This window comes from Staurois parvus, unplaced genomic scaffold (genome assembly GCF_062004578.1).
Source record: "Staurois parvus isolate SC_StPar_1 unplaced genomic scaffold, SC_StPar_1.0 ptg001121l, whole genome shotgun sequence".
NCBI classification, from domain to species: Eukaryota; Metazoa; Chordata; class Amphibia; order Anura; family Ranidae; genus Staurois; species Staurois parvus.
In genome coordinates, this window is record NW_028318917.1 from 32,773 (window position 1) to 46,331 (window position 13,559).

The window sequence follows — 13,559 nt, forward strand, 5'->3', positions numbered from 1 at the left end:
GCGGGGATCAGGACACTGGTATGGGGTATGGCGGGGATCAGGACGCTGGTATAGGGTACGGCGGGGATCAGGACGCTGGTATGGGGTACGGCGGGGATCAGGACGCTGGTATGGTGTACGGCGGGGATCAGGACGCTGGTATGGGGTATGGCGGGGATTAGGACGCTGGTATGGGGTACGGTGGGGATCAGGACGCTGGTATGGGGTATGGCGGTGATCAGGATGCTGGTATGGGGTATGGCGGTGATCAGGACGCTGGTATGGGGTATGGCGGTGATCAGGACGCTGGTATGGCATATGGAAGTGATCAGGATGCTGGTATGGCATATGGAAGTGATCAGGATGCTGGTATGGCATATGGAAGTGATCAGGATGCTGGTATGGCTGTAGTCTGCATGTTCTCCCTGTGCCTGCGTGAGTTTCCTCCGGGTACTCCGGTTTCCTCCCACACTCCAAAGACATGCTGGTAGGTTAATTGGCTCCTGTCTAAATTGTCCCTAGTATGTGTATGTATGAATGTGAGCTAGGGACTTTAGATTGTACACCCCTTGAGGGTTAGGGACTGATGTGAATGTACAATATATATGTAAAGCACGGCATATATTGACGGCGCTATAAAAGTACCTGAAATAAATAATTAATGAGGGAAGAGATTTGTACAAGTACCTTGATGTGCTTCACTCCACAACTGACCAGCTTATTGGGTTGGTAGAGATCCCAGGAGATGTCAAAGATCTGAAATAATAATGATACAAATGATTACACAGCAGCCATGTAAAGGATACATTGTTACAGTTACTTTGTACAAAACAAACTTCAGATTTCCGCAGACAGCAGGAATCCGATTCACATTACTGGTGATCAACGAGGAAGCCGATCCTCAGAGCCCACAGCAGCTGTGCAAGCTCTGGTTTTTAAAGGGACACTGCCATCTTCTGTGTACTGACAATGAAATGGTATTTTGTATCTTTTTTTTGTGTGTTAAATGTATGATGGATGGAAACATTTTCTTTTTATTATTTATACCTGTTGACCACTTCCAGTCCGGACACTTTCCCCCCCTTCCAGTCCGGACACTTTCCCCCCCTTCCAGTCCGGACACTTTCCCCCCCTTCCAGTCCGGACACTTTCACCCCCTTCCAGTCCAGACACTTTCACCCCCTTCCAGTCCGGACACTTTCCCCCCCTTCCAGTCCAGACACTTTCCCCCCCTTCCAGTCCGGACACTTTCCCCCCCTTCCAGTCTGGACACTTTCACCCCCTTCCAGTCCAATCACTTTCACCCCCTTCCAGTCCGGACACTTTCCCCCCCTTCCAGTCCGGACACTTTCACCCCCTTCCAGTCCGGACACTTTCCCCCCCTTCCAGTCCGGACACTTTCCCCCCCTTCCAGTCCGGACACTTTCCCCCCCTTCCAGTCCAATCACTTTCACCCCCTTCCAGTCCGGACACTTTCTCCCCCTTCCAGTCCGGACACTTTCACCCCCTTCCAGTCCGGACACTTTCACCCCCTTCCAGTCCGGACACTTTCCCCCCTTCCAGTCCGGACACTTTCCCCCCTTCCAGTCCGGACACTTTCCCCCCCTTCCAGTCTGGACACTTTCCCCCCCTTCCAGTCCAATCACTTTCACCCCCTTCCAGTCCGGACACTTTCTCCCCCTTCCAGTCCGGACACTTTCCCCCCCTTCCAGTCCGGACACTTTCCCCCCCTTCCAGTCCGGACACTTTCACCCCCTTCCAGTCCGGACACTTTCACCCCCTTCCAGTCCGGACACTTTCCCCCCTTCCAGTCCGGACACTTTCACCCCCTTCCTGTCCAGGCCAATTTTTAGCTTTCAGAGCTGTCATGCTTTGAATGACAATTGCGCGGTCATGCAACTCTATACCCATATGAATTTTTTAGCATTTTTTTGAGACAGATAAAACTTTATTTTGGTGGTATTTATTCACACCTGGGGATTTTTTTTTGCCATATAAATGAAAAAGTCCAAACATTTTGAAAAAATTTGTTTTTCGTATAACATTTTGCAAATAAATACATTTTGGCTAATATTTATGAAGAAAGATTATTCAGTTATCTTTTCAGTAAAAAAAAATAATAACCCAATTTAGTTTATAACCAAAAACATTACATTTTTACTTTATTTTTTATATTATTATTTATTTATTTATTTTTACATACTGTCACCCTAGCAGTACAGTGTCACCATGGTGACACTGTATTACTTGTGGGGGGTGATGAAGATTTTTTTTTTTACACTGATTGCTTTTACACCCATAAACGCTTTAAAAGCAATCATTTCTCTTTCTCTCTGGCTGCATTCCTGCAGCCATTGAGAAATACTGTGAGAGCTGTGATTGGTCACAGCTTGTCACATGGTACAAGGCTGTTGTGAATAGCCCTGTACCATGTGACCTCTGTGATCATTCCTTGGTAGCTGGCTCTTGTCTTACTGCCCCTCTGCTTTACTACTGCCTCATTGCTGTGACTCAGGCAGCCTTTCGGTTTTAAAAGAATGAGGTGGCAACCCTACTCGGTCCCCATTCACACCTGAGTGATCTGTAGCTCAAAGCTCCAAAGCGCTTGAGAAGAAAAAAAAAATCAATTATTCTCAATGGAGACGGTTCACATCTCCACTCCAAGTCACCTGAAGCCAAACGCCTGAAGCTCAAACAAGTTCTGGAGCTTTTTTTTTTTTTGACTCAAATTGGGCAGATTTGCAGTTTTTTGCTGTGATTTTATCCCCACAGAAATAAATAGAAACGCACGATTGCCGCATTTTCCTGTGTGCTAAGCTCATAGGTGCACCACTTCCCCTATCACTGTCTAATTATAGAGCGTCGGTAGGGAGGGGACCTGTAAGTGAAAGTGAAATTGCAACAGAGGGAGAGTATGTCTCCTTCCCTAGACAGGGCTGTGCTGTGTGGCAGAGCTGTGTAAATCTCAGGCCTGGATGGAAAGAAATATAAATCCTTTGGAAGGTAAAACATTTGTCATGTATGCATTTCATCGATTTACACATGGGGTGGACCTGTCAGCGGATCCACTTGCCTTGCCGGGGATCTGTCTGCTGATCACCGCTGAGCAAGGGGATGACCGGTCCATGTGCAGTGTTGACACAGCCTTCTGTCCTCTATGGGTGGTCGGACAGAAAGGGACCGCCTGTCTGTTTCCATCCGACCACCATCTGAGGGACGGAAGGGGAACGGATCCCCGTCTGTTTCCATCCAATCGCCATCTGACGGACGGAAGGGGAACAGATCCCCATCTGTTTCCATCCGACCGCCATCTGAGGGACGGAAGGGGAACGGATGCCCGTCTATTTCCATCCAATCGCCATCTGACATACGGCAGGGGAATGGATCCCCATCTGTCTCTTATTGGCAGATGTCAGTGGGTTTCGATCAGAACGTCTGTGTGAAAGGGGCCTTACCTGTTGACCTGGAGCTCAGCTTTTATTAATCAGAGAGAGCGCCAATAGATCATCTCAAAGCAAAGCAAATTAATTAAACAGAATCTGTCACAAAGCAAAATACCTGTATGATTAGGCTCCGATTGAAGCTGCCATTCACCAATTCATTTACGTATACTAGTTGTGGGTTAGTGAAGTCCACTGTTCTAAGAGTAGCTCATGAGCAGGAGCGGACTGACCATTCGAGCACCCGGGCACTGCCCGAGGGCCCGGAGTCAGTAGGGGGCCCCATGAGATGCCCCTGGTACCTTTCATAGGATTTTTTGGGTGTGGTTTGAGTATGGGCAAGGAAACAGGGGCCCCATGATCCCCTACTGCCCGGGAGCCCCATGAGTTTTCAGTCCGCCCCTGCTCATGAGTCAAGGGTCCTGAGCCAAGGTCATGAACCAACTTATACTGAACGTTGAGGTAATGCCATAATGAAGTTACAAGCAACGTACCTGAGAGGCACATGTGACTCCCGAGCCACCAATCACAGTACTACTTTAGAATATCATACCCTTTGTATTTAGACAATGAATGCACATACCCTGTCTGTGTGACCCGGGGCCATAGACAGCAACTTCCCTTTCCTCCAGTCCCAAACGCAGATCGTGTTCTTGGAGTCGAGGCCCACAGACACCAGGCGCTGATGTCCAGGCACAGATCCAGGGTGGCGGGAGAGAAGAGAACATGAATGAGAAGAGACAACACATTGCAAGCACGTCACATTGAATGCACAACGGGATGGAATGTTTAATTTTTTTTTTTGGGCTGAAAGACAGTCGATGAGGGATCCTGTGACAAATCACCAGCGACAGCTGACATCACAAGGACCCTTTCTGTCCTTTAAAGGGGACTGACAATGGTCGGTGGTCAGTTTTATTAAAAGCAGTTTTGGGGGTCTTTAGAAGTAGAAGTCTAATCTTGCAGAGGATTTGGTATGCTGAGGAGCGGCTGATCCCCTAAACCACCATAGACCACGTTGATGCACCACAGCAGCCAGCAACTAGTGCCATCATAGCCAATGCGACATCAGTCCCCACCTAACACTCTCTGGAGGGGGAAGTATTTCGGTGGACTTTCATTTAGGAATAAAGAAGAAACCAACCTTGTGCCATGAGGGCAGCACCCAATCTGCCAGAGCCAATTGAATGCTTTTCAGTTGTTTGTTTTATAAAATGAGGTAGATGTGTTGAATGCTTAGGCCATGATGGACAAAATCCCATACCTGCCCATCCAGGTCAAATGCCAGACAGGCGATACCATGCGTGTGAACATCTTTCAGTATAGAGACGGTCTGAACGGAGTACGAATCCCACACGCAGATGTATGGCTCCTTCCCAACTTGCCCCGTAGCCACCAGCAGACGTTCAGGGTGCAACGCCAAGCTAGGAGAACAAATAAAAGAAAAGTGAATTAACATGATTAATGTGGAAAGTCAGCCTGCCCTGTATTGTTTTCAAACAATGCAAAAGGAGACTCATATCACATCCCCAACATGGCCCTCAATAAGGTACAACATACTCTGCTCCTGACCTTCTATCAACATTTCAAACTACATGACCACCAGGATATCATGATACCGTAAGGTAGAACATACTCTGCTCCTGGCCTTCTATCAACATTTCAAATTACAAGACCACCAGGATATCACGATATCGTAAGGTAGAAAATACTCTGCTCCTGACCTTCTATCAACATTTCAAATTATAGGACCACCAGGATATCAAATCAACATAACCCTCCGTAAGGTAGAACATACTCTGCTCCTGGCCTTCTCTCTACATTCTGATTACATGACCATCAGGACACACATCCCAAACATGATCTTGCATACGGTAGAACATACTCTGCTCTTGGCCTTCTATCAACATTTCAGATTACAGGACCACCAGGATATCACATCAACATAACCCTCCGTAAGGTAGAACCAGGGGTGGACTGACCATTTGGGCTCTCAGACACTGCCCGAGGGCCCAGGGTCAGTAGGGGGCCCCATGAGATGCCCCTGGTACCTTTTATAGGCTTTTTTGGGTGTGGTTTGAGTGTGGGCGAGGACACAGGGGCCCCATGATCCTCTATTGCCCGGGGCCCCATGAGTTGTCAGTCCGCCCCTGGGTAGAATATACTCTGCTCCTGACCTTCTATCAACATTTCAAACTACAGGACCACCAGGATATCACAATACCGTAAGGTAGAACATACTCTGCTCCTGACCTTCTATCAACATTTCAGATTACAGGACCACCAGGATATCACATCAACATAACCCTCCGTAAGGTAGAACCAGGGGTGGACTGACCATTTGGGCTCTCAGACACTGCCCGAGGGCCCAGGGTCAGTAGGGGGCCCCATGAGATGCCCCTGGTACCTTTTATAGGCTTTTTTGGGTGTGGTTTGAGTGTGGGCGAGGACACAGGGGCCCCATGATCCTCTATTGCCCGGGGCCCCATGAGTTGTCAGTCCGCCCCTGGGTAGAATATACTCTGCTCCTGACCTTCTATCAACATTTCAAACTACAGGACCATCAGGACACACGTCCCCAACATTATCTTGCATAAGGTAGAACATACTCTGCTCCTGGCCTTCTCTCTACCTTTCTGATTACATGACCATCAGGATATCACATCAACATAACTCTCTATTAATGGTTAGCACTTCCGCCTGGCAGCACTAGGGTCATTAGTTCTAAAGACATGCTGGTAGGTTAATTGGCTCCTGTCTAAATTGTCCCTAGTATGTGTATATATGAATGTGAGTTAGGGGCCTTAGATTGTAGGCCCCTTGAGGATTAGGGACTGATGTGAATGTACAATATACTGTATATGTAAAGCACTGAGTAAATATATAAGTACCTGAAATAAATAAAAAAATAAAATAAATAAGGTAGAACATACTCTGCTCCTAGCCTACTCTCTACCTTTCTGATTACATGACCACCAGGATATCACACCAACATAACCATCAATTAGGTAGAACATACTCTGCTCCTGGCCAGCTCTCTACCTTTCTGATTACATGACCACCAGGATATCACACCAACTTAACCCTCCATTAGGTAGAACATACTCTGCTCCTGGCCTACTCTCTACCTTTCTGATTACATGACCAGCAGGATATCACACCAACATAGCCCTCCATAAGGTAGAACTTATTATACTCCTGGCCTTCTCTCTAACTTTTTGATTAAGCCCACCACCGGGATACCACACCCATAAAAGAGCCTCCAGAAGATAGGAAATACGCTTCTCCTTGCCTTTTCTCCACCTTCATTTTACCTTTCTAATTACAAACACCACCGAGATATAACACCCTCCAACATGACCCCGCATCACTCTACTTCTGACCTTCTCTCTGCCTTTCTGATTACACCAACCACCAGGATATTACAAAATCCATCATGACTTTCCATAAGGTAGAATCTACTCCATTCCTGACCTTCTCCCTACTTTTCTGAGTACAAGCATTGCTAGGCTATCACCATATTACAGCTCCAACATGACCCTCTGTAAGGTAGAAAATATTCTTCTGCTGACCTTCTCTCTACCTTTCTGATTACACCCACCACTGGGATATCACACCCTCCATCATCGCTTTTCATGAGGTAGAAACTATTCTACTCCTGACCTTCTCCCTATCTTTCTGATTACAACCATTGCTGTGATACCACAATAATACGGCTTCAACATGTCCCTCTAAAAGGTAGAAAATACTCTTCTCCTGACCTTCTCTCTACCTTTCTGATTACACCCACCACCGGGATATCACACCCTCCATCATCACTTTTCATGAGGTAGAAACTATTCTACTCCTGACCTTCTCCCTATCTTTCTGATTACAACCATTGCTGTGATATCACAATAATACGGCTCCAACATCACCCTCTAAAAGGTAGAAAATACTCTTCCCCTGACCTTCTCTGGAGCTTTCTGAATACACCCACCACCGGGATATCACACCCTCACTCATGACTTTCCATAAGGTAGAAACTATTCTACTCCTGACCTTCTCCCTACCTTTCTGATTACAACCATTGTTGTAATATCACAATAATACGGCTCCAACATGACTCTCTAAAAGGTAGAAAATACTCTTCTCCTGACCTTCTCTCCAGCTTTCTGAATACACCCCGCTATCACAATAGCAAATCCCCCACCATGACCCTCCATAGGGTAGAAGCTACTCTACTCCTGACCTTCTCTCTACCTTTTGGATTAAAATACTAATTGTTGGACTCTTCTTAAAGGTTTCCTTAAATGTCAGGTACTTGTGAGAAGAAGAGTAGACAGACATTTAGGGATGGATTTTTTTCTGCTTCATGGAGGGAGTTATGTGTTTGCAAAAGCGGCAACATTACCATGGTATAATGCTAATGCCATTAAGGACTCTGTAGCTATACATTACAGACCAGAGACCCGGGTGTATTGCAGTGTGCAGCCTTGGATCTAAACCAGAATGCACCTTCAAGCGGAGCTTCACCCGAAACTTTGGGGAGCGGGTACCCGAATTTGACAGGTACCCACTCCCACTTCCGCTGCAATCGCCTAGGCAATCGGAAGCAGAAGTTGTCCTCCTCGTAGTCTTCTGGGACACATGACAGGTCCCAGAAGACTACGGGACCATTCACAAAGCACAGCGCTTCCCGCACATGCGCAGTGGGTACCCGGCTGTGAAGCCGCAAGCTATCACAGCTGGGTGCCCACACTAAAGATGCCGGTGCCAGTGAGAGAAGATGGCCAGTGAAACCAGCGGTGGTGAGGTCATCGGTGGACCGAGGGACAGGTAAGTGGCTGTATTTTAAAAGTCAGCAACTAAAGTTTTTGTACCTGCTGACTTCTATTTATTTATTTTTTCAAGTGGAACTGCGCTTTCAGATCTGCCCCACCCTCACACATCCATTCCTGTACTGCCGGTGTGGTCACCAGCCCAGGACTAGAATAAAGTAGACGGACACATGGTGCACTACAGACAGCACACATTGCTTTTCTCAAGGTTTTATGAACAGATGACAGGACCAATATACACTCACTGGCAGGGCTGCTGTTAGGGCAATAGGACCCTATACAACCAACTGGACAGGGACCCTCCTCCAAAAAAAACCCATAGTTTACTATGCTTCAGTTATGAGTGAACACAGTGAGTGATCGGTACCGATCACTCATTGTGTTTATTCAGGAAAGGAAGGGGCTGGTAAATGTGACATATTTACCGGACGCTTCCCCCACTTTCCATCCTGAAGGATCCTATTCTGTGCTTGCAGCTGAAGGAGAGGAGGGAAGCTGCAAGTACTGCGGGGGGTGGTGGCACACATGGGGGTCTGGACAGAAGGGAGATACATATGGTGCACAGGAAGGGTGATGGATGTGGTGGGAGGACAATAACTGGAACCGATCCCCTGTATGGATCTCTCTGCAGTAGCTGAAAGCAGGAGGGAGAGGAGAAGAAGCCAGCTTTCAGCTGCAGAGAGAGCCATAGAGGAGATTGATTCCAGTAATTCTCCCCCTGCTGTGCCGATCACCCTCCCTGCCCACATCTGATTAACTCAGCTGCCTGGGCCCCCCTGCTGGCCTGGGCCCCAGACAGGAGGACTGGTGGTACCCCCTTATCCACGGCCTTGCTCACCGTTCACTTTATTAGGTCCACCTTGCCAGTGCCAAGAAAATCTCCCCCACACCATGACACCACCACCAGAATGAACCATTGATACAAGGCAGGATGGATCCATGCGTTCATGTCATGCCAAATTCTGACCTTACCATCTGAATGGGGCAGCAACCAGTCTGCCCATTCTCCTCTGACCTCTGACATCAACAAGGCATTTTCCTCCACACAAATGCTGTTCACTGGATATTTTCTCTTTTTCGGACCATTCTCTGTAAACTCTAGAGATGGTTGTGTGTGAAAATCCCAGCAGATCAGCAGTTATTGAAATACTCAGGCCAGCCCGCCTGGCACCAACAACCATGCCATGTTCAAAGTCACCTAAATTCCCTTTCTTCCCCATTATGATCTTCAGCAAGTCTTCCCCATTCTGATTCTTCAGCAAGTTGTCTTCACCACGTCTAGATGCCTAAGTGCATTGAGTTGCTACCATGTGATTGGTTGATTAGCAATTTGTGTTACCAAGCCATTGGACAGGTGGACGTAATAAAGTGGTTGGTGAGTGTATACATCAACAATAACACAGTAGAGAAAAATGCAGATCCTGGTTTACTATTGGTGCTCTACCGTGGCCTGTAGCCTTACAAAGCCGCTCTGGATTTACATATACGTTAAAGCTGATTTACAGGTGGTTTTTTTTTTTGTTTTGTTTTTTCGAAGTTACACTAGTGCAGCTTGGAACAATCATAATAATCATATTCCATACCTGTAGAATCCATGTGAAAGCAGAGATAATTACTGTAGTAGCCGCTGCTACTACAGTGCTCCTCACTGTCCTTTGGGTTCCGTGCCAAGCGACTGCTCTGGTCACTTGCTCAGCATGGGAACTATTTTGAGAACGTCTTGTATTTTTTTCAATGAATGCAAAGTGTTCTCTGGCTCGATGAAGTGAAGTGCCCGGGTGGTGATGTTAGGATTTCCACCTCATCCAATAAGAGAATGTTTTGCGTTCACTGAGAAAACACATTACCCAGTCCATATCAGTATAGATATCCAGCATGATATTTTTTCCATTGAGATCTGATGTGTCTTCAAAGCTTCAAAGTGTTCCTTTCATTTTTTTGAGCCGTGTATATATATATATATATATATATATATATATATATATATATATATGGGCAATGGGTCCAAGGATTCCATCCCGATACCTAATGGCAGTCAGGATGCCATTGTCTAGCCTGTAGAGGTCTGTGTGTCCCTCCATGGATATGCCTCCCCAGACCATCACTGACCCACCACCAAAATGGTCATGCTGAACGATGTTACAGGCAGCAGAATGTTCTCCACGGCTTCTCCAGACCCTTTCACGTCTGTCACATGTGCTCAGGGTGAACCTGCTCTCATCTGTGAAAAGCACAGGGTGCCGGTGGTGGACCTGCCAATTCTGGTGTTCAATGGCAAATGCCAATCCAGCTCTATGATGCTGGCCAGTGAGCCCAGGGCCCCCTAGAGGACGTCGGGCCCTCAGGCCACCCTCATAATTCTGTTTCTGATTGTTTGGTCAGAGACATTCACACCAGTGGCCTGCTGGAGGTCATTTTGTAGGGCTCTGGCAAAGCTCATCCTGTTCCTCCTTGCACAAAGGAGCAGATACCGGTCCTACTGATGGGTTAAGGACCTTCTACGGCCCTGTCCAGCTCTCCTACAGGAACTGCCTGTCTCCTGGAATCTCCTCCATGCTCTTGAGACTGTGCTGGGAGACACAGCAAACCTTCTGGTAATGGCACGTATTGACGTGCCATCCTGGAGGAGTTGGACTGCCTGTGCAACCTCTGTAGGGTCCAGGTATGGCCTCATGCTACCAGTAGTGACACTGACCCTAGCCAAATGCAAAACTAGTGAAAAACAGTCAGAAAAGATGAGTAGGGAAAAAAGTCAGTGGCCTCCACCTGTAAAACCATTCCTGTTTTGGGGGTTGTCTCATTGTTGCCTATCCAGGGCACCTGTTGTTAATTTCATTAACACCAAAGCAGCTGAAACTGATGAACAACCCCCTCTGCTACTTACCTGACCAGATCAATATCCCAGGAGTTTCATTGATTTGATGCTAGACTCTGTGTAGGGGATGAAATCTTGTGATCAGGGCCATTTGGTTGATTTCTGTCATTAGGATTTAAAAAGGAGCCAACTATGTGATAACAAATGACTTCATATCATCACTATCCTTAAATAACAGACAGTTTTTGGCAGGATCAGTCATATTTTCAATATCAATGCCACAATTTCATGATTTCTGCCAGGGAATGCAAACGTTTGAGCACAACTGTATATATACCTCTCAGGGGCTCCTTCCAGGAATTGAAAGGTTAGACATATAAAGGAGCATCAGCAATGCAGAGGAACACAGAGAGGTAGAGAAAAGAGTTCTCAGCATCCAGACAATAGCCAGAAAGCTATCTGCTCCTACTCATCAATTATTTAATTAATTTATCAATTAATGAATTAATTATTATTATGACACACAGAGGTGTAACTAGAACCTTCAGGGCCCTGGTGCAAGAAGCCATGAAGGCCCTCCTGAGCCCCAGCTGGGGGCCCTCACCTTCGAGCTCAGTGGCAGAAAGCCAAGGTCCAATCTTAAGTGTGACCTTTGCGACCCTGGTAGTTCTGCCACTGGTGTTAGTAGTTTTTTATTTGTTTAATTTTTTTAAATATTTTTTACCATTTTATTTGTATTTTATTTTACAATATTATTCTTTATTATTTTTTACAATTTTTTTTAGGAGCCCCATTTGGGAGCTTTGATGAAATATTAGGGGTCTAAACAGACCTCTGATGTTCCACCTATGAGACAGAGAAAGATGATTGAGGATACAGCCCTCATCCTCCATCTCTGCAGCCTCAGCTGTACAGAATGAATGGACAGGAATAGCTCTGTACAGACCCTCCCGCTCATTCGAAAACTGAAGCATAGTAAACACAGTTTGTTATGCCTCAGTTATGAATGGACAATGTCAGTGATTGACTCTGTCATTTCAAACAAGGGCGGAGCTAGAAAATGACATGTTTACCGGCCCCTTCTCTGATTTCCATCCTGACAGATCCCCCGCAGCAGCTGGCAAGAGAGGGGAGGGGGGGCGCCGGTATTGCTGCCGGGGGGGGGGGCTTAGAAGACAATACAGGGGGAAATGGACAACAGCAGGGGACTGGAGAACAGCAGGGGACCAGAGAAGAGCATGAGAACCATGGAACAGCAGGGGACCAGAGAAGAGCATGGAACCAGAGAACAGCAGGGGACTGGAGAACAGCAGGGGACCAGAGAAGAGCAGGGGACTGGAGAACAGCAGGGGACCAGAGAAGAGCAGGGGACTGGAGAACAGCATGGGAACCAGAGAACAGCAGGGGACTGGAGAAGAGCACTTGAGGGGACTGGAGAAGAGCATGGGAACCAGAGAAGAGCATGGGAACCAGAGAACAGCAGGGGACTGGAGAAGAGCATGGGGGGGACCGGAGAAGCGCATGGGGGGGACCGGAGAAGCGCATGGGAGGGACCAGAGAAGCGCATGGGGTGGACCAGAGAAGTGCATGGGGGGGGGACCGGAGAAGAGCGAGGGGGGGAACGGAGAAGAGCGAGGAGAGGACCGGAGAAGAGCGCGGGGGGTAGAGGGGCAGAAAGAGAACAGAAGTTGCCTGGGAAAATCACAGGGGGACCAGGAGAGAGAAGAAGAGCCTGCAGGCAGCAGAAGGAAGCCGGACAGGAGGGCTGGTATATAGAGAAACCTATTCCCTCCATGTTCCTCCTTCAGCTCCTGTAGGAGGGACAATAGGAGAAGCCAGCATTCAGTGACTTCAGGAGGAACATGGAGGGCATTGTTTCTTTTATTTGCTGCTCCCCCTGTCCATGTGTAGAGAACAGCCACATGGGCCTCCTGGAGTATGGGGCCGGGTCACAATTGCGACCCCTGCAACCCCCTGTAGTTATGCCCTGTCACCACAAAAGAACAGAGGCAAGACACCGGAGAAAGGCACCGATAGAGTGCAGTATCAATTACCCCGTGCTAACATTATTATTTTGTCTGTCTCAAAAAATGCAGCACATCCCTACAGGCTGTACAAAATTCCCAGAGTATCTGAATTCTGGTTAGCAGAGGAAAGATGAGACACTGGAAATGCAGTTTGAAGATGTGTTTGAGCTGAAGAATTTACCAGGAACTGATCAGGAGGGGAATATCAAATTGAGGACAAGAAGACTTCAGCAATACCCAACTATGTTTGGACTGTACGCCACGTGGCCTAATGCTGCCGAAAATGAAAAAAAGACAGCACAATGTAACACAATGTTGTCAACTGTTGTATTGTCCAGCAGCTAAAAGACTCCACATTAGAGTATATAAAAGAGCACATACAAAACACACAGCACTTGAGTACTAAAGGAATAAGGGCTAAGCACAAAATGTAGATATTCTTTCATTTACTAGTCCAATTCACATGATGTCATGAAAT

At 47.1% G+C, this 13,559-nt stretch overlaps 1 protein-coding gene across 1 annotated transcript in view; it reads right to left on the minus strand.

Annotated features, from left to right (window-relative positions):
• The window catches only part of LOC149440059 (echinoderm microtubule-associated protein-like 5), a gene marked incomplete at its 3' end in the record, with an annotated part of 82,642 nt that overhangs the window by 31,360 nt on the left and 37,723 nt on the right, over positions 1-13,559 (minus strand). The window contains exons 3-6 of the mRNA XM_089658984.1: positions 11,887-11,900; positions 4,684-4,843; positions 4,003-4,101; positions 667-735 (exon numbers count right to left, since the gene is read on the minus strand). Of these exons, the coding sequence (XP_089515110.1) occupies positions 667-735; positions 4,003-4,101; positions 4,684-4,843; positions 11,887-11,900 (342 nt within the window). The remainder of the gene's footprint in view (positions 1-666; positions 736-4,002; positions 4,102-4,683; positions 4,844-11,886; positions 11,901-13,559) is intronic.